At 42.9% G+C, this 24,593-nt stretch overlaps 2 protein-coding genes across 10 annotated transcripts in view; both read left to right on the top strand.

Annotated features, from left to right (window-relative positions):
- The first annotated feature begins 741 nt into the window (after window positions 1-741).
- Window positions 742-22,171, top strand: si:ch211-234p6.5 (pleckstrin homology domain-containing family A member 4). 5 transcript variants are annotated; one of them, XM_064923779.1, is made up of 23 exons: window positions 742-1,056; window positions 3,934-4,006; window positions 4,163-4,261; window positions 4,497-4,569; window positions 4,687-4,787; window positions 4,926-5,044; window positions 5,252-5,449; window positions 5,613-5,928; window positions 6,196-6,255; window positions 8,105-8,254; window positions 9,391-9,462; window positions 9,788-9,868; window positions 10,125-10,277; window positions 10,459-10,557; window positions 12,536-12,644; window positions 12,829-12,914; window positions 13,133-13,237; window positions 13,368-13,458; window positions 13,960-14,006; window positions 14,909-15,040; window positions 18,645-18,757; window positions 19,391-19,515; window positions 19,777-22,171. In XM_064923779.1, the coding sequence occupies exons 1-23, from the start codon at window positions 1,016-1,018 to the stop codon at window positions 21,084-21,086; spliced, it is 3,753 nt and encodes a 1,250-aa protein (XP_064779851.1). In that variant the 5' UTR covers window positions 742-1,015; the 3' UTR covers window positions 21,087-22,171. The 5 variants fall into 5 exon arrangements, with proteins under 5 accessions (XP_064779851.1, XP_064779849.1, XP_064779853.1 ...); XM_064923777.1 differs by having other exon boundaries at window positions 14,906-15,040; XM_064923781.1 differs by having other exon boundaries at window positions 14,906-15,040; window positions 19,396-19,515; window positions 19,777-19,864.
- A 777-nt stretch (window positions 22,172-22,948) lies between these two features.
- The window catches only part of LOC135504870 (liprin-alpha-3-like), a 46,415-nt gene continuing 44,770 nt past the window's right edge, over window positions 22,949-24,593 (top strand). For all 5 annotated transcript variants that reach the window (XM_064923775.1, XM_064923774.1, XM_064923773.1 and 2 more), the window contains exon 1: window positions 22,949-23,130. The gene's annotated coding sequence lies outside the window, so the exon portion shown is untranslated. The remainder of the gene's footprint in view (window positions 23,131-24,593) is intronic.

Raw genomic sequence — 24,593 nt, 5'->3', positions numbered from 1 at the left:
TTTTGTTGTCATTTGATCATTTGCAAAGAAAATATAAAGTATTTGAAAAAGTCATGTCTTGAAAAAGGGATTTTGTATTCATTAATTATTATGCTGGACGAAAGTATAATTTGTGTTTTTACAAAACTGTATTTTCTCGTATCCTTAGTTTGAACATAATATTGTACAATTGAGCTTCTGTAATGACCAATGAGAAGTTTAACAGCACACAATATAAGAGCTTACAGTATTTACAGTATTTGATTACAGTATTACAATACTTACAGTATTTGTAAACTCCAGAAGAAGGAGGTAAAAGGTAAAAATCTGTCCTTCTGCCCCTGAACAAGGCTCTTAACCCACTGTTCCCTGGTTGGCCATCATTGTAAATAATAATTTGTTATTTACTAACTTGCCTAGTTAAAATAAAGGTTAAATAAAATGTTTTTAAAAATAGTGGTGTTACAACACACCATGTCATGTTTCAGAACACCTTGGTGGCAGTTCAGTTGCCACTAGTTTTACTGTTACAAAACACTTCATTTTAACAGTGTGCACATCAGTGTCCCCAGTTCCTTAGCACAAACCTAGATTCTGATCAACTGGGGAATAGCAATAAAATGTCACTGAGGGCAGAGAGGAAGAAAGAGAGAGAACAGCTGTTTAAAAAAAATGCCTAAGTCACAATCCCACACTCAGCGAAAGAGAGAGACTGCCAAGGGCAGGGAGGGAGGGAGGAAAGGAAGGAGGGAGGGAGGAAGAGGGAGCACACAGAGAGCCCACTGTTAGAAGGAAGAAAGGCAGATTGAGTGTCAATGGACAGCGTAGGTAGATTGCCGAACAAATTGTGCAGATAAACCCAGCACAGAAGAACATTTGGGATAGAGATAGAAAGAGAGATTACCACATTAGGATATTGAAGTACAGTAGAGTAGGATAGTGTTGTGACTGAAGGGGCAACAGGCGATTGTGATAGCCAGGACAGAGCAGCCAACCCTGGGAAGATGCTGTGAGGACTCAGGACTAGAGCCAAGTAATGGAGGTTGAGACAGCCAGCAGGCAGACACGATTGGTCAGGTACAGCAATATGGCATCTTTATGATTCATTGAGAAATTAATATGAGATGGTATGTTGAGAACTCTTTTAAGGCTTAATTTGACCAACAACCAAAAAAAAAACAGACTAGTCATATTTAATTCAGTTCAATTTCAAAAGCAGTTGTAAAGTGCTTCTTTACTATAAAAAATAACAACTAAATTACAAACTTAAACTGTACCCAAATGAACTTTTGTTATTATTAATTAACATATTGATATTTTGATCAAAAGTCACAGTGCACAATTCATTGTGGGAAATGAGTAGTTGTAATATCAATAGATAAATGACAAACAGCCGATTAGACAGATAACACCTGTCCTTATTTATTGTGTATCCATTGGTTGACGAAACAGGTCCTCGTGATTTTCACCATTTTCTCAGTAAATCAAGTTGATCTGGTTGATCTACAATGCCCTTATTGTATTGATATTGTGTTACAACACATATCCTACTTGTATTTTCATAAAGTAACCCATACTCTGTATGAATTCCAAGTAAGATCATCTGCATTTTGAAATGTTATATACTGTATATGACCCATTGTTTGTGGTTGAAATTTGTGACCATGGTACCAAACTTATTTTGAGCTAAGCTGAAAAACACTTGATATGTAACAATTGTGTTTAGCCATAAACTAGTTTGTTTGATAGGCTTCAGAGTCATACTACGTCATGCTGTCTATCCAAAGCCATTGTTCCCCCTCTCATTACCAGTAACAAGGTCATTATAAGATCTTCATAAGTCAAGAGGGTCGTCACTAGTGTGTTGAGTGTTGAAGGTCACGATTTTCAGACTTTGATGAACACTGTCAGCATACAAGTGTCTCCGTTAGTGAGATATTGTGTTTAGATGGAAAGAGATGATTTCCTTGTGTGATTTATTCAACATAATCGTTGTCGGCATTCTCACGATGCTCCCGGCTCCTTGAGCGCAAGGCCCACAAAGCCCACTCTGTGTGGCACACAAACACTCTGTTTGTCTTCGCTAGCACTCTTTAGCATTTTCCGTTTCTGTTCCCCAAGCTAGCAAGCGACCCCCACCAGGTCAGAAGGAGATTCTCCAAATATTTCACCACACCCACATAAACTCTGGTTGGCTAGGGCCAACATCCCCTGACAATGGCTTCTTGTTGTCTTCTCTCACTCCATGTCTCGCTTGTTGATAGATTAGATAGTAGATGAATAATGTTACCGTTCGGAATAACCGGGGACTCCCACGACTGTGGCTATGGAGCTTTCTAGCTAGGAACAGGATTCAGTAACAGTGACATAACAAAACGCACACAAAATGGACGGATTTCCAATGACTTCCTGCTTCCTTGCCTTCAACATGTTACCCCATCCCCCATGTCCACCCCTTTTTTAAATATTCCCCTTTCCTGTCCTCCTCAGCAGTGCAGTCTAGTGCTGCCGTCTTGCGCTCCCCTCGCATGTCTCGCATACCATCTTTGCTTCCTGCGCCATATTGATTTTCACACACGACCCAGAACCCCACCTGCTACCATGGCTAAGCAGCTGTCACCTGTCAGTTTCGCCATAGGGCGGCGGGGCCTGCGAGGGCTCAGAATAGAACCCTGTGAGAGAGAGTTGGGGGAAAGGGTTGGGCAAGTACACTCCGGTACCCCCCTCTCATAAGGAACGGATAGCGGATAACAGTTCGGGTATGGATATGTGCTTGTTACATGTCACATTTTGTACTTGGTAGCAAATTACATTGGTTTTTTGAAGGGAATTCATTTGTGGGAGTAACACACTGTTTGGTTTGTACAGTTGTTTAGTTGTATGCAGTAGTGTGTTGGTAATGTTGGTTGTGTCTGGTGAGGCAAGGCCTGTTGAGTACACTCGTTGTTATTGAGAATCAAGTTTAGGCCTACTTATCGCCATTGACTGTTGCTTTTGATTTGTTACTTACCAGTGTTTGTGCTAGCTTGGTGTCTTCTGGTTGGTATTGCCACTGTCAGTTCTTCATAGAAAAGCTGTATAGTACAAACCATTATGGGCCTCTTGCTGTTATGATCACAGTTTGCCTTTTTTTAGGTAGTGAAGAGAACCACATGTACATGTATTGACTATGTAAAATTAGGCATCAACGTATCATTCTTTCATGACAAATCTTTCATACGGACACTGAAGTGCATAAAATTGTTAATCAATGTTTACCTTCCTAATCTCCTCTCCTGTCCCTCATCTCCTATTCCTCTTTTCTTCTCCTCTCTCTCTCTCTCTCTCTGTCTTTTTCTCTTTGTCTCTCTCTCTATCTGTCTTTCTCTCTTTGTCTCTCTCTCTCTCTCTTTGTCTTTCTCTCTTTGTCTCTCTCTCTGTCTCTCTCTCTCTCTCTCTCTCTCTCTGTCTCTGGCTCTCTGTCTTTGTCTCTCTCTCTGTCTCTGTCTCTCTCTCTCTCTCTCTGTCTCTCTCATTCTCTGTCTCTGGCTCTCTCATTCTCTGTCGCTCTCTCTCTCTCTTTGTCTCTCTCTCTGTCTCTCTCTCTCTCTCTCTCTGTCTCTCTCTCTCTCTCTGTCTCTGTCTCTGGCTCTCTGTCTCTCTCTCTGTCTCTGTCTCTCTCTCTCTCTCTGTCTCTTCTCATTCTCTGTCTCTGGCTCTCTCATTCTCTGTCGCTCTCTCTCTCTTTGTCTCTCTGTCTGTCCCTGGCTCTCTCTCTCTCTCTCTTTGTCTCTCTGTCTGTCCCTGGCTCTCTCTCTCTCTTTGTCTCTCTGTCTGTCCCTGGCTCTCTCTCTCTCTCTCTCTGGCTCTCTCTTTGTCTCTCTGTCTGTCCCTGGCTCTCTCTCTCTCTCTGTATCTCTCTCTCTCTCCCTCTCTCTCTCTCTGTATCTCTCTCTCTCTGTATCTCTCTCACAGAATGGAGGACCAGGACAGAATGAGCCATGCCTCAAGTGTGGTCACAATCTCCTCTTTTCCTGTCAGAAGCAAGGTTTGTCTCTCTTGTCCTGAACCACCTCTACCTTAGCTTAGTTTTGTTTAAACAAGCTCAACGCTCATTGACGCCACCGAACGCCACGAAGGCCAACATTTACTGAGGTTATTTCATCAGCAAAGTTATCAAAGGTTCTCTCTCAAACTCTTACAGGACGGCGATGATAGGGTGCAAACGTTTGGGAAGAGATGTAGGGCGGCGAAGAGAGACCCCAACTGCCCCGTGGTGATAAGAGGTTGGCTCAATAAGAAGGTACTGTTCAGTAAACAGAACATCCAAGATCATGTGTTGATCACTAGAAGGTAGCAATGAAACAGGCATTGTATTGAATGGGGATGTAGGACTTTTAGGGGGAACACTATATTGGAACTCATGAATAATCCATTGATGCTTGTTAATGTTTAGTCACGCTCATAGCTGCGTCAGAATGTGTTTCTACTTGTCATTGTAAATCGTATCATTCTTATAAATGTTTTGGCCCATGTAGGACAGCTCTGGGCTGAAACTGTGGAAGAGGAGATGGTTTGTCCTGTCTAACTACTGTTTATTCTACTACAAAGGCAAGCAAAGAATACTGTTGTCGTGTGTGTACCTGACATAAATAGTGCAGTTTTCGTCCAGCTTTTTTTCTCCAGCTTCTCTCATCTCTTTTCCTCTCTCAACTCGTTCTCTTCCAGACAGCAGAGAAGAATCTGTTTTGGGTAGCATCCCACTACCCAGCTACAACATTCTCTTCTGCACACCGCGAGAATGCAAGAACAGAAAAAACACTTTCAAAGTAAGTAACCCCGTATACATTCCACTTTCCACTATGTCGACTGTAGGTTCAGTATCTGTGTGTGCTTATACTGTATACACAGTATATATATGTGTGTGTGTGTGTACACTGTAAAATAATGTATTAACATGACATTAGGTGGTGCACCAGGGAATGCGCTCCTACTTCTTCAGTGCAGACACTCAGGAGGACATGCTGGGCTGGGTCAGAGCACTCAGTCAGTCCGCCTGTATGGAAGCAGACGGCTCCATCAACAGGTACCTGTATAGAGCTCTAATTGGACACTTCTTTATCTTTGGATTTCCTTAAATAAAACCTTTATTTAATAATAACACAGGACTCAGTTAGAACTGTATTGTATTTCATTATAAAGAGGATATAATCCGGTCATTATGCAAAAAAATATTTGCTAAATATTTTATTTTTTATAAATGCGTTATCCTTCATTTTGTCCGTTCTCTCAGGCGTTGCTCAAGTTATCAGGACTTCACGCAGATAGGTGGCAGCAGTGAGTCTGTGGATCTCCCTCATTCCCCCTCTCTCAGTGGTCCCCGGAATGCTGCGCACACCAACACATCACAGAGGAATCCAAGTCAGGTCGCCAGGGGGAGAATGGGGGCACCCCATTCGGAGCCAAGAGGGAGGCGGAGCGTGCGGCGAAGGTAGAACGGGAGGATTTGCAAGCAGCCTCAATGTCTCGACATCTGTCACCTGCCACTGTCTCTGTCACCAAGCACATTTAGAAAGTCGCACGGTTATTCTGTGGGAATTGTCAAAGGGGGAGGAGGTGACTTCTGTGCATTCTGTGCTATTTTGTGTACTTAGCCCATCGCCCAGAACACCCAGTCCAACAGAATTTAGCAGCAGAAGGAGAGACCGGACAGATGAGGATTCCCTCCCCTTCCATTCTGGTCCTAACACACCACCCAAGCCCACAGAATTCATGGGGACAGGTTCTTTGACCCCCAGAGGTCAATTGGGATCGCGACCCCACACACCAGTCGGGCGGGTTGACATTCGACCCCAGGAGGATCCTCCCATGTCGCCACAGACCCTGTGTTACACCCCTGCGTCTCCCAAGATGGAGTTTAAATCCGCCCCCCACACTCCAGGGACTGACAGATGGCACACAATCAACAGGGTGAGGAGGACACAATTTGTTGATTTGTGGTGTTATTCTACACCTGTAAAGGTTTAGATGTCGGGTAGAGACTCAAATAATAGAAGGATTCAATGAGTATGTGGCGTGTTATTGTGACAAGGTAAAGCTAAAGCGTAGACAAGACTACATAATTAAAGAAGAAGATGGTTAAGGTTGGGATTAAGGTTGGGATTAAGGTTGGGATTAAGGTTGGGTTTTTCATTATTTAATTATCTCAATCTCCATGTTGACTTTTTTCCCCCCTAGCCCACGCCTGTATATTCCTCCCTCCACCATACTCCAAGCGGACGAAGAGCTTTCGGAAAGGTACAAACCAGTGTGAATATACACAGAGCATAATCTCTTTATGTACAGTGTACAGTACACAGTGCATTTGAGAACGTATTCAAACCCCTTGACTTTTCCCACATGTTGTTACGTTACAGCCTTATTCTGAAATGGATTGAATCAAAAATAAAATCCTCACCAGTCTACACACAATAACCCATAATGGCAAAGCGAAAACAGATTTTTAGAAATGTTTGCAAATGTAATTCAAAATTAAAAACAGAAATACCTACGGAAGTCTTCAGACCCTTTGCTATGAGACTCGACATTGAGCTCAGGTGCATCCTGTTTCCATTGATCATCCTGGAGATGTTTCTACAACTTGATTGGAGTCCACCTGTAGTAAATTCAATTGATTGGACATGATGTGAAAAAGTACACACCTGTCTATATTACGTCCCACAGTTAACTACCATGAGGTTGAAGGAATTGTCTGTAGAGCACCGAGACAGGATTGTGTTGAGGCACAGATCTGGGGAAGGGTACCAAAACATTTCTGCACCATTGAAGGTCCCCAAGAACCCAGTGGCCTCAATCATTCTAAAATGGAAGAAGTTTGGAACCACCAAGACTCTTCCTAGAGCGGGCCGCCCGGCAAAACTAGGCAATCAGGGGAGAAGGGTCTTGGTCAGGGAGGTGACCAAGAACCCGATGGTCACGCTGGAGATGGGATAATCTTTCAGAAGGACAACCATCTCTGCAGCACTCCACCAATCAGGCCTTTGTGGTAGAGTGGCCAGACGGAAGCCAATCCTCAGTAAAAGGCACATGACAGCCCGCTTGGAAACAAGATTCTCTAGTCTGATGAAACCAAGATTGAACTCTTTGGCCTGAATGCCAAGCATCACGTCTGGAGGAAACCTGGCACCATCCCTATGGTGAAGCATGGTGGTGGCAGTGTCATGCTGTGGGGATGTTTTTCAGGGGCAGGGACTGGGAGACTAGTCAGGGAAAGATGAATTGGAACAAAGTACTGAGAGATCCTTAATGAAAACCTGCTCCAGGGCGCTCAGGACCTCATACTGGGGAGAAGGTTTTACCTTCCAACAGGACAATGACCCTAAGCACACAGCCAAGACAATGCAGGAGTGACTTCGGGACAAGTCTCTGAATGTCCTTGAGTGGCCCAGCCAGAGCCCGGACTTGAACCCGATCGAACATCTCTGGAGAGACCTGGAAATTGCTGTGCAGCGAAGCTCCCCATCCAACCTGACAGAGCTTGAGAGGATCTGCAGAGAGGAATGGGAGAACCCCAAATACATGTCTGCCAAACTTGTAGTGTCATACCCAAGAAGACTCGAGGCTGTAATCGCTGCCAAAGTTGCTTCAACAATTGAGTAAAGTGTCTGAATGCTTATGTAAATGTCATATTTCACTTTTTTACATTTTGAATACACTTGCAAAAATGTCTAAAACATGTTTTTCCTTTGTCATTATGGCGTATTGTGTGTATATTGATGAGAAATAAATTGTATTTAATCCATTTTAGAATAAGGCTGTAACGTAACAAAATTTGGAAAAAGTCAAGGGGTCAGAATACTTTCCGAATGCACTGTACATCAACAAAGAATATACACTGTCTGTGCACAGAGAGTTAATAAATACCTACAGTATGTAATTATGTAATTGTAATAACATTATAATTCATCGTAGTGCATTTATAGGCAAATAATTGTATAGCTTGATTGTAAAAAAGTATTTGTATAACCATCCATATTAGCATGTAGACATTGTATAATAAACCATGTTATTGTATATTGCCTGTATAGCTCTATATTCTTAATTACGTATTGTATTGTATATATTTTTGCCCTGTTTCTCTATTCAGAGCTACTCCACAGGGGGGGAAACAGACTTATTGCCCCCTTTGCCCCCATCTTCAAGAGTTCCCCATGCTCCTCACCCCCCACACCACCACCATCACCACCACCATCACCATCGCAGCCATATGTCTGTCTGTCTGCTACCGCCACCTATGGTACAACCCGTCTGTCTGTGGTCTGTCTGTCTGTGGTCTGTGTTTGACTAGCTTTTTATGTTGTTACTTGTTAATGTTGTGTTTTGTCTGTAGCACTTTAGATGACAATAAGCCATAGACTTGTAATTTAGTACCTGCACTGATGACAAGTTATACCAATAATGACACTTGGCTTGCACGTATTTAGGGGAACACTTTCATGTTCAGTACTATTCAAGAGATAGGTATATATATCCCCCTAGAGTCAGATGAACTAGTGGATACCATTTCTGCGCAGTTGCTAGTTTATGTGAAATGACTGGAGGTCTATGGAACAGCCAGCATCCTAGAGAGATGTTTGCCGTCTGTCCGCCCTGTTGTTGTCTAGCTACTGGCGAGTGTGTCCAATAACCGTAAAACTGTCTTGTCTAGCGATATCCTTTGTGTTCGGTATTTGTCTTTTTTTTTCAATCTCTGTTCGTCACATACGTTGTTTGACAATTATGTTTTATGTTGTTCGTGCCACATGTAGCTAGCTGCAGTTTTGGCAACACGAGGCTGTCGTAGATTCAGTGTGTTCAGATCAATGTGCTGTTGGTGATTGTGAAATGAATTGCCTACTACACTCTGTTGAGGTCAAAGTTTATGTTTCAACACCATTGTATTTCTGCAAAGGAGAATACTGGCAGTAGCCATACAGCCTGTTTTGTCATGCACTATAAAGCATGTGTCAACGACTGTAGAGTTCATGGGCAAACTCATTTCATAATAATTGAACTTAAAGACATACTATATCTGAACGTATATCTTGTCTCAAAAAAATATTTCGATGTTTTGTGTAGCATTACGAGACGATGGCTCTACAAAACACAAAAAGAAAACACTCACTCAAGCAAACTTGATTCAAACCCAAACATGTACACACAAACAAGGATATTCTTTTCCCAAGGTTTCCTTTTACTCTTGCTGGGAGTAAAGGGCATTTGGGGTACACTTTCTAATGTACACACATACATTCCATTATTCATAAGGAAGTCATACGTTGATACCTTGTGTGATTTGGGATTTCATTCGAGTTATAGGAGGAAGTGTGTCAAAATCAGTTATGAAAAACGAATTGGTTAGGTCATGAGCTGTCATGAACTCTCTGCTTACAGTCTTCCAAGTCCGAGATGTTCAAAGAGAAAGAGACGCCGCCACCCGTCAGGCCTCTTGAGAGTGAAACAGACGTAAGAATATTTGTATTTGCGCCCTTTAATGAAATGTAGTCAATATATCCTTCTTATTGTTTCAATGATTTCTATATTGTAGTTTTTCACTAATTGAACCATAGCCTCAGGGAGTAGAGGTGCTGACAAATCTTTAAACAATTATTTTTTTTAAATGGATGCCCGCAAAATGTGTAAACTAGGCCTTTATTACTCCTGTATTAGTGGAGAAAAATACTTGTCAGCACCTCCCCATCCCGTTGTAAAAAAATATTCCTCAGCACTCCCCCCCCTCCATATTGAACTGTGTTTGATTGATGAACTGTTTTTTTTTTGATTGTGTTAGGCTGTGCTGACTAGACTGTGTGGGTGTGACAAGCTTCTCCAGTCTCTCTCTCTAGAGCTGGCCCATCTACAAGTTGACAAGGTCAGTACCTTCAGCTTACAGTTTCCTTTCCATGGCCCACACAATTGTTGTTATTCACTCAACACTTCACACATACTCTGTCTTGACTTGACTGTGTAGTCGATGGTTTCATCTGGTGACATTTTCCATTGTAGCGCCTGTTGTCGCACCGCAAACTTTGACCTTTGGAAGCTTCTACAATCCTTTCCTGTATTGCGATGATGTAGTATGTATTGCGCAAACTTTTTGACCTTTCCCATCTCTCCCTCTCTTCTAGGACAGTGTCCAGTGCGCCTTAGAGATGACCAGGCTGCAACTGGACGAGTGGAGGAACCAAGGACTCCGAGGACAGGAAGGAGCACTCACCCAGAAGGCCTTGCTCCAGGAAGAACTGGTCACTATCCGAGCAAGGATGTGCGATGTCTCATTGGTGATGGAACTGATACCTTTTAAAAAAAAAAGAATTCTTTAGGAATTGTTTATGATTTTTATGATGTACCAGCGTTGAACAAAAATGTTCATTGATATCCACATCAGCAAGATCATATTATGAACCTGAACTTGATTTCTTAACCCCGAATTGACGTACATTTGTTTACTTTTTGGTACAGGAAATGGATAGAGTGTGGAGCCAGTATGAGAGGATGGAGAGCGAGCTGTCTGTGTTCCGATCACACCTGCAGCACGTCTGTAATTTCGGGATGCCACAAGTAAAGACTCCTCAGTTTTGTCACACTTTACAGATTCTCTCGTTCTCTTATAACATTCATATTATTGCAATGTTCTTGAATTGGATTTACAGTATGTACACTGCAACTCATAAAATGTTTCCCATACCCACAATGGTCGGTTTCACCCACACAAGGTATATTCCTGATGGGTCCCCGCGACATTCTGAAATTCAATTTGTATTATTTCACAGTAATACAAAAAGAAGCACCGCCAGCATGCTTTTAAAACCAAACATTTTGGGAAAGATGAAATACACAATGATTGCCTGAGGATCTTCCTTCTGCTTTCCTGAACTTTCCAACACATGCCTGATGCATTCCAGTCCCTTCAAAGCATACGTCATTCAGACTGAAAGTTTGGCACAACCTGATTAGACAGTGTGTTATTTACAAGGCCAGATTGAAAAAGTTTCATCAAATCATTTCTACACATTGTTTCAGATACCCCCCCCCCCTCCCCCGTCCAGAAATAGACAGTACAACAGTGTGACGGTCCATGTTATCACTATCATAAAAACAAATATGTGCTAATAGGGTACTAACATAATACAGAAAATGCGTAGTATTCAGAGGAATGTACTGTACTGCAGCATTGGAAAGATCTGCCACATCTGGCTCTCACCATCCCTAAAAGGTAGTTATCAATCAAAGCCCTAATAAAGGTGCTCGTTGGACCTGATAGATCGACGTCATCACAAAATGCAGGCTAAATCACACGAATCAGCCAAGAACTCCTCCTAAACACATTATTTGATGATAAGCTGAGGGTATGAAACTAGCCTAAAATGTTGTTCTAGGGATAAGGTGTTTTAATGGGTGTTTTTTTATTTTACCTTTATTTAACTAGGCAAGTCAGTTAAGAACAAATTCTTATTTTCAATCACGGCCTAGGAACAGTGGGTGTTTTTGAAGGGACCAAATCAAATGTCATTGTCACTTTTTTTTGTTGAAACTTCTATTTTTCCATGTACCCTGAAAGAAGTCTATGGGGCCAGGAAAGAAGTCTATGGGGCCAGGAGAGAAGTCTATGGGGCCAGGAGAGAAGTCTATGGGGCCAGGAAAGAAGTCTATGGGGCCAGGAAAGAAGTCTATGGGGCCAGGAAAGAAGTCAGGGCCAGGAAAGAAGTCTATGGGGCCAGAGAAGTCTATGGGGCCAGGAAAGAAGTCTATGGGGCCAGGAAAGAAGTCTATGGGGCCAGGAAAGAAGTCTATGGGGCCAGGAAAGAAGTCTATGGGGCCAGGAAAGAAGTCTATGGGGCCAGGAGAGAAGTCTATGGGGCCAGGAAAGAAGTCTATGGGGCCAGGAGAGGGGCCAGGAAAGTCTATGGGGCCAAGAAAGAAGTCTATGGGGCCAGGAAAGAAGTCTATGGGGCCAGGAAAATCTATGAAATGAAGTCTATGGGGCCAGGAGAGAAATCTATGGGGCCAGGAAAGAAGTCTATGGGGCCAGGAAAGAAGTCTATGGGGCCAGGAAAGAAGTCTATGGGGCCAGGAAAGAAGTCTATGGGGCCAGGAAAGAAGTCTATGGGGCCAGGAGAGAAGTCTATGGGGCCAGGAAAGAAGTCTATGGGGCCAGGAGAGAAATCTATGGGGCCAGGAAAGAAGTCTATGGGGCCATCCACGGCTTTGTTTTGTTTCAAAAGCCACGGCTAACTTGGGGACACAAAAATAGATATAGGGGCAAGCTCACCGTGTTCAATGTTGCATGATCAATTCAACTCAAAGACAAGCAATGCAGGTGTAGAAGCACAGTGGCTAGGAAAAACTCCCTAGAAAGGCCAGAACCTAGGAATAAACCTTAATTATTATAAACATGTTTAATAATTATATCTTACCCAGCTTGATGAATGTGGCCATTTTGTTTATTTATGTTGTTCTAAAAAGAACTGGTTAGAAGGGCCATGGGTCATGTTAAATTTTGTAGAAAAAAAACAAAGTTCATCTCACCCCTCCTCAGGAGCAGTCCCAGGCCCAGAGAGAGCTGTGGATGATGGACGACATCCTCTCTGGACTCAGGGTCAACAGGGATAACTTCCGGGTCCTGCTGGGCTTCCAGAGGCACACAGGTAACGGTCAGAAACACTCCTACTTTGTCTGAACATTTCCTCATATTGCTCATGCTTAGGAACAAACAGGGTATGTACACATTGGAAGAGGGAGCAATCAGATGCAGGTATGTAGAGATACAGTGTACAGTATGGCTCTTGTATCAACTTATTCTCTTCACCTTGTGTGTGTGTGTTTTCTCAGTTCCCACAGCAGTATTCCAGAAGTCATCCTCACACCCGGGGACCCCTGGATCTCCAACAGAGAGGATGCCGGGTGAACTGCCAACGGTACAGTACGACGACCATACCACAATACCAGTGCCCTAGTAGGTTATTATAGTGCTGTGGAATGATACCAAGTCAGAGTGGAGTCTCTGCACTCTGTCAATATATCCAAAGGAATATTGGATAAGGCATATGATTCAATGTTCTTATAAGGGCGCTGTTGGTGTAATGATAGCAAACAATGAGCTTTGATTGGTTAATGATGTTTATGATTTTGTCAGGGGGTGGAATCAGAGCCTCCGGCCCGCCCCCCTTTACCCCAGGAGCTCCAAGACACCAATCAGGGAAGAGACCAGGGGCATGTGTGGATGAATCCGAACTACGAGGTGAATATAGAGAGAGACATAGGTTGCATCCTGATTTTCTACCCTTGTCCCGAATTGGGCACTTGCACTCCATTTTGTAGATCTAGCAATAGTGGAAACTCCCTCCGTGATTTCTGTGTATGTACTCCAGGGCATTTACGGTGGCCCAGGAGATCCATTGGACAGAAGAGGAAACAGCCAATCTGATCTCCATGGTGACAGGACACAGAGAGAGACATCAGGTAGCTAGTATGATATGGGGTTTATGACTATGTCTTTGACTATCAAGTACTTGAACTACCTATCTACACTCTTAGGGGGGGGAAGGGTGCTATCTAAGAACCTAAAAAGGGTTCTTCGGCTGTCCCCAATAGGAGAACACCTTTGAAGAACCCTTTTTTGATTCCACGTAGAACCCTTTTCGGTTCTGTGTAGAACCATTTCCACAGAGGGGTGCAACCTGGAACACAAAATGGTTCTACCTGGAACCAAAAATGGGTTATCCTGTGGGGACGAGCCAAAGAACACTTTTTTAATCCTTTTTCTAAGAGTGTACCGTTATGGTATAACTACGGCAAACAGCAGCATAGACTTAATGGTTATTTAATTGCCTTGGAGACAATCGTCCCTTCTGATGGTGGTACATTGTACTGTACTTTCTTGGTCAGGTTTTCTTCATGTTATCAATTACTAATTCTTATACACTCCTTTTCCCTCACTCCCTCGATCTCTGTCACCCACAGAATCTCAGTCTAGTTCAAGATGGTCCACACCAGACATTACAAATAAAGTAAGATGGTCTAATTAATCTACGTCCCCACCGTCTGCACCTTTTCCAAATGCAAATCACTTGATGGAATACGAATACAGTAACTGAAAGGTTAAAAAAAATACATATTCAAAGTCAAATTCAAAAACAAGGTTGACTCTTATTGTCATGAGTTTTGCCCTGGGGGGTAGAGGACTGGGTGGTTTACGCTTGATGGGCCAGCTGCAAAGTCAAAATGGGCTACATCGACCAATTCATGAAAACAAAACTGATCATTACGGTTAGCAGTGTGGTTAAGGTTTACATTTACATGTTTAGTCATTTAGCAGATGTTTTTATCCAGAACGACTTACAGTAGCGAGTGCATACATTTTTCATACTATTTCATGCTGGTCCCCTGTTGGATTCAAACCCTCAACCCTGGCGTTGCAAGCACCATGATTTTAAACCTTGTGGTTAGGGTTAGGTTTAAACTAGGATTGTATGACTTTGCGGCTGTGCCAGCTAGTGACAACTCTGCAGAGCTTCCTTCAGTACGTGAGTCATCTCAGTAAATGCCAAACTGCATTTTTTTATTGTCTTGATCAGGTTCCTTACAATTAGGGCATGTTGCAATACCCCTGACAGTCAACAGAGGGAAGCAGGGACACGCGTCTCTCTCTCTCTCTCTCTCTCCCCTTCTCTCTCTCTCTCTCTCTCTCCTCTCTCTCTCTCTCTCTCTCTCTCTCTCTCTCTCTCTCTCTCTCCCTCTCTCCCTCTCCCTCTCCCTCTCCCTCTCCCTCACACAGTATCACAGATTTTCTATTAGCACTATTACCGATGCGTGCTCGGGCATTCTCAGTCGTTCGCGACAACCAGTCATGACTTCTGTGTATTGGAGTCGTACACGTTGTGCTAGAGCCTCCTTTTTTTCCCCTCAGAAGGGAAGGATGAGTGAAGAGGAGCAGATTGAGAGGATGAGGAGACATCAGGAAAGGGTAGCCAGTCGGAGGAAACCGCCTATGTCCGGTCCCACCAGCCAAACCCAGTATCAAAGTTCAGAACCGAAAGAAGAGGTTGGTTCTATGAGGATTAGTGTGTAATGGATTTATGTATGATCCAATATGTATGTGAACCTATGATCCAACATTGTATGGATATATACAGTGCGCTGAGTATACCAAACATTAAGGAACATCTTCCTCATATTGAGTTGTACTCCCCCCCCCTTTTGCCCTCAGAACAGCCTCAATTCATCTGGGCATGGACTCTACAAGGTGTCGAAAGTGTTCCACAGGGATGCTGGCCCATGTTGACTCTAATACTTCCCACAGTTGTGTGAAGTTGGCTGGATGTCCTTTGAGTGTTGGACCATTCTTGACACACACAGGAAAACTGTTGAGTGGAAAAAACCCAGCAGCGTTGTAGTTCTTGACACAAACCGGTGTGCCTGGCACGTACTATCAGACATCCTTTTCAAAGGCACTACCGTTTTGTCTTGCCCGTTCTCCCTCTGAATGGCGCATGTACACAGTCCATGTCTTTATGGTCTCAACGCTTAAAATCCTTCTTTATTAACCTGCCCCCCACCCTTCTTCATTTACACTGACTCAGGTGGATTTAACAAGGGACATCAATAAGGGATCATAGCTTTCACCTGAATTCACCTGGTCAGTCTGTCATGGAAATAGTGTTCTTAATGTTTTGTATACTCAGTGTACACACTACTGTATGTTAATATGAAGTTTCATTCCAAGACGCTTATTATCCATAGAATTCAAATCAAATCAAATGATCAATAATATGAGATCTGTGTGTAAAACATTTACATTTGACATTTTAGTTATTTTGCAAGACTCTCTTATCCGAAGCGACTTGCAGTTAGGGCATTGATTTTAAGGTAGCTAAGTGAGACAACCACATACAGTGCCTTCAGAAAGTGTTCACACCCCTTGACTTTTCTTTCACATTTTGTAATGTTACAGCCTGAATTTAAAATGTATTACATGTAGATGTGATGTCACTGGCCTACATTCAATTAACCCATAAGTGGAATTGTGTTTTCAGAAATTATTTTATTTTTTATAAAAAATGAAAAGCTAAAATGTCTTGAGTCAAGAAGAACAACTCCCTTGTTATTTTCTATTTATTTATTTATTTCACCTTTATTTAACCAGGTAGGCTAGTTGAGAACAAGTTCTCATTTACAACTGCGACCTGGCCAAGATAAAGCATAGCAGTGTGAACAGACAACAACACAGAGTTACACATGGAGTAAACAATGTGGCAAGCCTAAATAAATTCAGGAGTAAAAATGTGCTTAATTAACAAGTCACATAAGTTGCATGGACTGCATTGTCCCTCAGTCAAGCAGTGAATTTCAAACACAGCTTCAACCACGAAGACCAGGGAGGTTTTCCAATGCCTCGCAAAGAAGGGCACCTATTGGTAGATGGGTAAAAAAAAAAAAAAAAAAGCAGACATTTGATATCTCTTTGAGCATGGTGACGTTATTAATTACACTTAGGATGGTGTATCAACACACCCAGTCACTACAAATATACAGGCGTCCTTCCTGACTTAGTTGCCGGAGAGGACGGAAACCACTCTACGATTTCACCATGAGGCCAATGGTGACATTAAAACAGTTACAGAGTTTAATTGTTGTGATAGGAGAAAACTGAGGATGGATCAACAACAATGTAGTTACTCCACAATACCAACCTAAATGACTGAGTGAAAAGAAGGATGCCTGTACAGAATAATATTACTCCAAAACATGCATTCTGTTTGCAATAAGGCACTAATGGAAAACTGCAAAAAATGTGGCAAAGAAATTAGCTTTATTTCCTGAATATAAAGCGTTATGTTTGGGGCAAATCCAACACAACACATCACTGAGTACCACTCTCCATATTTTCAAGCATGGTGGTGACTGCATCCTGTTATGGGTATGCTTGTCATCGGCTTGGACTAGGGATTTTTTGGGGGGGGATAAAAAAACAAACAGAATGGCCTCCCCCGAGTGGCGCAGCGGTCTACCAATTTGACAGAGCTTGAACAATATTGTACAATCCTGGTATGCAAAGCTTTTAGCTTTTCTTACCTAAAAAGAGTCACAGCTGTAATCGCTGCCAAAGATGATTCTAACACGTATTGACTCAGTGATGTGAATACTTATGTAAATGAGATATTCCATTTTCAATACAATTTAAAACAATTCTAAAAATATGTTTTCCCTTTGTCGTTATGGGGTGTTGTGTATAGATTGGGGAGGGAAAAATGGATTCAATCAATGTTGAATTCAGGCTGTAACACAACAAAATGTGGAATAAATCCAGGTGTATGAACACTTTCTGAAGGCACCGTGTCCAATATACAGTATACAAACATTCCATTCCAGCTAAACAATGGATGTGTAGAGTTTTGCAACAACAAAAAAATGTTTTTATCTACGAATAAAAAAATCTTAGAACAGTAGTATTTTACACACACATGAAGAAAAACTTGTGAATATTATTTGGAAATAAACTTCATATATGCATATATGCAGGCCTAAACATGTGAATGAGTAATTTTTTTGTTTTAGGCCCCCTTTCCTCTGAGGGTGACTAGAGTCCTCACAGCCGTCTTGCCGTCCTCTCTGGTTGCCCGACGCGTTTCTGTCGAGGACCCCCCTCCCGAGTTGGCCACTCCGCTGCCTGAGCAGATTCCTCAGGAAGATTGACAGAGCAAAGCAAGCAAATACCCCAGAAAGCATCTAGAAGGCAGTTATTTGAGATGCCTGATAAAAATTCCAATTGGTCCCAGGCAGAGATGAGAGAGATGAGCCAGGAGCAGCCGCCGGCCAAACGGTTGGCTAGGGCTCTACAGGAGCTAGCTTCAGCGAGGCAAGAGCAGAACTCCTATGGGCTCAATGCAACTAGGGCCCAGCAGAGCCACAATGTCACCACCAGATCCTTCAGAGAGGACCCCTGGAAAGAGGCGTCCAACACAGAGTCTGCTGTGGAGGCCCTGAGGCCCCAGCAGGGTCAAGACTGGGCCGTTGTGGGCAATGGGGGTGTGGCCTCTATTGGAGGCGGGGCATCTGATCCCAGGGTAAGAAAGGAGGATAGGGGTCATGACACTACAAGAGAAGTGTTGGGAGGATGTCAGAGGGAGGAAGAGAAGGTGAGATGAGTACAGTTCATTTCATCTCATCTCTTATTTCAGTTATGAAACACGAGTCACATTCTAATAAAGGCTTTTTACAAACTAATTAGCCAGTGATGGCCAAACAACTGCGACACCACAGGAGGCTGGTGGCACCTTAATTGGAGAGGACGGGCTGGTGGTAATGGCTGGAGCAGAATGGTATCAAATACGTCAAACACATGGTTTCCATGGTTTCCAGGTGTTTGATGCCAGCCCATTCGCTCCGTTCCGGGTCGTTATTATGAGCCGTCCTCCCCTCAGCAGCCTCCTGTGTGTGACATTAGGTCATCCCTAATGACAGTTTCACCTTTTACTATTGTACAGCTAAGCATATCACAAAGCTCAAAGTCACAATTTGGATGATTTCCTTCTGTTCAACTGCAATTTCAAGTAATGATATACACCCATTGATTCCGAAAGAATATAACTTATGAATGATCCATGAAACACAGACAAAGACTCAGGATTGTGGCTTTCATGTCACAGGTTGAGGGACACGCCACTCTCCTAACATCTGCCCCGGACCCTGACCTCACCCCTGAGCAGAGAGAGGCCAAACTGAGACGTGTGGAGAGGATCAGGGAGAGAGTCATCCGGAGGTGGGGTTCATTGTTCATTCAGTGTGTGTGTGTGTGTGCGTGTGTGTGTGTGTGTGTGTGTGTGTGTGTGTGTGCGTGTGTGTGTGTGTGCGTGTGCGTGCGTGTGTGTGTGTGTGTGTGTGCGTGTGTATTTATGCTGGGTTATGATGAATCCCTTCTGTGACAGATCAGTGTGTTTAACTATGTAGAGAGACACTTATTAGAAGGGATATCAATTACTCTATATATTATACTGTACATAGATAGATTGCAGTGGAGGCTGGTGGGGGGAGCTATGGGAGGACGGAGGTCATTGATGACTGGCTGGAATTGAATAAATGTAACGGTATTAAACACATTAAACACATGGAAGCCGCGTTTGACTCTGTTCCATTTACTCCATTCCAGCCATTACAGTGAGCCGGTCCTCCTATAGCTCCTCCCACCAGCCTCCACTGATAGATTGTGTATACCTGTCTCTGTGTTGCTATACGTTCTTGTCATGTGTTTTCTTTATGAGTTTGCATGCATCTACGAATCTAGCTTTAATCTCAGGGGCTTTCCTTCCATCTCCTCTTTTTGTCCCTCCGCCACCCTGTGCCTCTCTCTCTCTCTCTCTCTCTCCCTCTGAATCTCCTCCCCTCTCTCACTTAGTGCAGTCAGAGAGAGTGCCGTGGTGCCCGGACATCCACTGACCAGGATGGAGAGACAGGAGCTCCACAACACCCCTTCTACACAGAAGACCTATGACAAGGCCAGAAAGAGCCGGGAGATGCCAGGTAAGAGAAAGGGGGATATGTAGTCAGTTGTACAACTGAATGCATTCAGCTGAAATGTGTCTTCCGCATTTAACCCCTCTGAATCACTCATAATGTCCTAAGTACAAACACTCATGTTGGCTTGATGTGATATGAGTTATTTTGATAAATGTATGCTGAAAGTTTGCGCTTTCTGCTTTGTTTGCTCTCGGTAATTATACAGTCTATGCTCTTCTACTGTCAGAGAATCACACCAATTCCAGAAATGTTTGTACTTTTCAGTTTCTGGGCCTTGTGAGGATGTCTGCGGAGGCTGGTGTCATGGTGACGGGAGGGCTCTACGTAGTAACAGGACAGTAGAACCTCCGACCCCTGGAGAGAAAACTCTTTATGAAGATGAGGGGAAGGGGCACATTAAAGGTCATGAGGGTCATATTGGGAACAAAACACTGCACAAAGGTCACGGTGACAGAAAGGGTATCATGAAATGTAAAAAAGAAAAGGCACCATCCACTTCCTCCAATAAGATCTCCTCGATGACTGTATACCAAACTGATGGAGGCCTGCAATTCAAGAGGTGTGAAGACAAAGAACAGGAAGAAGACCAAAAGGAACTCTTATCCTATCACGTTGAAAGCAGTTCTCTGTCCACCAATCTGAAAGCAGAATGGTTCCTCTCAACCAATCAGTGGCGAGAGTTCATACCTTTACGAGACCACGGAATAGAGACATTGTGCCAAAAGGAAACCTTGAATGTGGACAATGATCCAACAGCTCATGATGTAGGAACTGATTCCAATGGTGACATGTTTTCTGTCAGTGAAAGTTTAGAGAAAATGTTGGAAAATCATTCACTCTTCTATAAAATCACAAGTGACATCAATCTGTCAGACACGGACATTACAATGACTGATGGGCAATCAGTATCCAATCAAGGAGAAGAGATTGAGGGGGCAACCAATGACATTTCAACAGCAGATGAAGTGACCTATAGGGTGGTAAGACCAACAGACCAACAAATCGAAGGTTGTCACCATTCAGAATCGTCCACAAGTCATGGTATAGCCACAGACGATAGCGGAGACATCACGACAACCAATGAGCCGCAAGATTTAACATCTAAGGACCGGAACGCACCACTATCTGCTAATCAAACATTGTGCGTCTCATCCAAACCAGGACATGACCTATGCATCTATGAAGAGATATCTGACAATGACGCTTTGCCCAAAGCAACAGAGGAACCATCTCAGGAGAGTCAAGGGAAAATCATGCAAAGTCAAGAATGGAGGAGACCTAATCCCGAATCGTGGAATCATCCTGAATCAGAACAGGTCCCCTTTATGCATATGTGTGGAAGGGCAGAAACAGGACAAGAGAATTGTGGAACAGTAGATATGAAGGTAGAACAGGAGGGAACTGGAGAGTTGAAGGTGGCCAATAGCAGTGTAAGTGGAGAGAGAAACCACGCGGTCCAAAATAGACGGAGCCCATCCAAAACCAACTCGCTAGGCCTGTACGAGGAGGAAAGGGCGGATCGAAGTGCCTCATTTGGAAGAGGCAGAGTAACAGTGCTGCGGACAAGTTTATAGAGGGACTACAAAAATGGAGGATGACAAGGAAGATGTAGTACAACAGAGACTGGAGTGAGCTAGATGGGGGGGGTGAAAGTGATAGAGAGAAATAGTGTATTGAGGAGAAGAGAAGAGAGATATCTGGGAAAGGAGAATGATGATGATGTTTCCCAATGAAAACAGTTCAACATCTAAAGTTATTTTAAAGGTTAAGTCCGGAAAAAGCGTGTGATCAGAAAAGAAATCGATAATCAGGATATGCTACCAACAGAAAATGGAATTCACCACAAGACCTGCATGTGCGTATATACTGTGATCATATGAATACAATGTAGGGTACAGTACTAGCAATAAACGCATGCACAGTACATGTCAAACGGCCGAGGTTACACAATTATGCCACCCGGTTTACATATCTAACACTGAGCAAATACACCCCTATGTATCACAGTTGGATGGTTGTTCATTGTTCACCAATAACACGTATTATTGTTCTCACTATATAACATGAATTGTGCTCGCGTTTTGTATCTCAAATGTCCTAATTAATAAACGTATGTCCGGCATTACCATATGTTGCACTAAGGCTGTGTTATTATAACATTACGAATATATATGACATATTTCCTCTCCTTTCATCAATAGCGCTTTCTTTCCTCAACACTGGTCCTTTAGACTGCTACTCCTCTGATTAACTCTTCTCTGACCAGGCCTAACGCAGAATGGAACTGGGTTTTTAATAAGGTCTTTGTCACTTTAAATCCTTGCTGTGTCTCAGTCGATGACATCATTGTCTGAGAACACATTACATCACCTCTTGCCGGGCTTCCTCGCTCTTAAAGACAGCCCTACCTTCTGTTTTCCGACTCAACCCGGCTCATCTGTTTACCTGAGATATGCTATCAATGTCTTCATAAACCTATATATCAAACAATGTCTTGTTTGTTTATTTGTTTTACAGGAACATGCAATGAAATTGAACATAGGCTAGTATACTGTATATACATGGTATATGGTTCTACTCACACGTCAACATATCCATAAAACAACATGGTAACTAAATGTACAAACTGCTCACTTGATGTAATAAACATATAATAGCATTCTTGTCATATTGTATTGCCTGTATTGGTTTTCTTACCATGCTCAGCACGGAATGGATAGTTTCACATACTTTTGTGTCGTGTATGTCTTCAAATAAAATAAAACACTTACTCCTGCATAATATTAGCAACATAAATACGTGTCATCTAATTTCATTGCTATGCAAAGAACTGGCCGGGTCAGATCAAGGCACAAACAACTATTTAGAAATGTACATTCTGCTACATATTCACTCTTGATTGGTGTCGTGAGTGAAAATACAAATATCATGGCCTATGTTCAAAACTAAAAGTGTTGTTTGTACAAGTAGCGTGTAGCTTTTGATTGCACCGCATCTCCTCCTTCCTGCGGCCTAATTCTGATATGGTTACACCATCACAAAAATGACTTATCTGGTGAAGTCAAATCGCGCACATTTGTGACACCAGAACATAGGTGATATGTGTCTCAGAAGGGCTATAAACTATGTGCCAACTCGCCTAATGCACACCAGGTTCACTTTCATTCGTTCTGTTCGTATCATATTGAGGATGTCGCAAGTCTCCATTATGCATGGTGTGGTCCATGTACGATGGTTAAGTTTGTCTGTCTGTCAACATGGCCTAGCTGTCTCTCATAGCCATTTACAGTAGACTATAATTAATCAGGTGTTTGTTTGGCCTGTGTGTGTGTGTGTGTGTGTGTACGTGCGTGTGCGCGCGCGCGTAAATCACAGAGAGATGCGGAGAATGCTGAGAGAATGTTTCTTTAAGACCCATTACCTTCCAATCCGACAGAGGGGGATGCTATGGTAAGGTGGTGTAGCGTTGCTCCCCGCTCCCTTATGCCGTTTGTGGAAAGGAGAGAGACGGGGGGAACCATATATCCGGGTTTTTGAAAGAGGCAAAATCAGCGGAGATGGATCCGAAGAATATTTAACGTCAGATTTGAACAATATGGATGTCGCGTGATGAATGTGGTAAGGATGGAACTTCCACCACTCCTCGCAACCCAATTTTTTATGGCATGAATTGAGAAAATATGCACGCGTTATTGTAACGGTCCAAATGAGTCCGTGAAAATGTGTGCGCGTTTGTGTGTAGCCGATAACGAGTTATGTTTATTGTATTGTCGGAAGGGAGGGGGAAAGCGTTTTGGAGGGAGGGAAATAAATAAAATAAATGATTCAATGCTCGGAATGTCAGGCATTGACAGGTGCGTTAGCAACACACACCGCGATTTATTTAGGGCGCGCGCGCTCGCTCCCTTTTGCGTTTGCATACAGTTAGGTGAGGTGATACCTAGAGAGAGAGAGAGAGATAAATATAATGTTGTCTACATTTAACAGCATATGTAGCCGTTATATGCAGTACCTAGTTTATTATAAGCCTATAATAAACGAATAAATCGTAGCCTATATGCTACCTTTAGGAAGCAACCAATTCCAAGAATATTCTTATCACCATTCTTGTCTCTTGTTTGTCTCTGGACTAAATTGTATCCAAAATGTGTGACATGCAATTTTCGAACCCGTTCTGTGTATTTCTGTTGTCCATATACCGAGTAGTTTATATCCTATGCCATGATGAGAGTTAACCATCGAGATATCTTAATGCAAACTGCGGATGTTTTTATGAACATAGGCATGTCTCAAAATCATGGACAAATACAGGTAGTGCGTCGAGGCTATTCGTTTATACGAATGTAGTAGTAGTTGTCTGGTGCTGTTTGTGTTTCATCAAATCGTCCTTTTTCTTCCATACATTCAGAAATGGAGGTATATCTTTGCCTAGCATGTCCAAACGCGTCATTTTCAGCACTGAAACACCGTCGGGGATGCGATTAAAGGCATGTTTGATTGGTTTCCGTTTCTTTCATTCTGTCTGCCGAGCTGCCAAAAATCAGTTATTGATTCCAATGATGCGTTTCGTGGTATGAGATGGATGGAAAGAGGCTATGTTGTATTCGCTCTTGTGGATAATGTGCCACAGGACAAACAACTGCCATATCAGTCATCATTAATGCGTAAAAATGTAAAATATATAATTGTTCTGTGTGTGGAATTGCTGTGTATATAGACTCAAATGTATGTTGAACAGATCATGCCCCTCTTTCTTCCATTGTCGGCAATAGTGAAAGCCAGGAGCCACACTCATCCCCGCCCCAATGTCTGGTGAACAGTGCTGTTTTTGCTGCCTTGCTCTTTCCTTCCTTCCTCATCTCACTCTCTCTCTCTCGATCATTTTATATTTCCCTTAACCCCCCATTGGTATACAGCTTATATTTTAGTAACCTAATGCGGTTCAAGATTGGGGCCTGCTCCTAATTGGCCATATAGAGAGCAACCATGAGATAACTCACTATTCTCGACTGGGAACAACCACAACCAGCAACGTGAGAGCTGTGGGTTGTTGACAGAGATTATGAGGATGATGAGGATGA

This window comes from Oncorhynchus masou, chromosome 18 (genome assembly GCF_036934945.1).
Source record: "Oncorhynchus masou masou isolate Uvic2021 chromosome 18, UVic_Omas_1.1, whole genome shotgun sequence".
Taxonomy (NCBI): Eukaryota; Metazoa; Chordata; class Actinopteri; order Salmoniformes; family Salmonidae; genus Oncorhynchus; species Oncorhynchus masou.
This window is presented reverse-complemented; position numbering and strand designations above follow the sequence as displayed.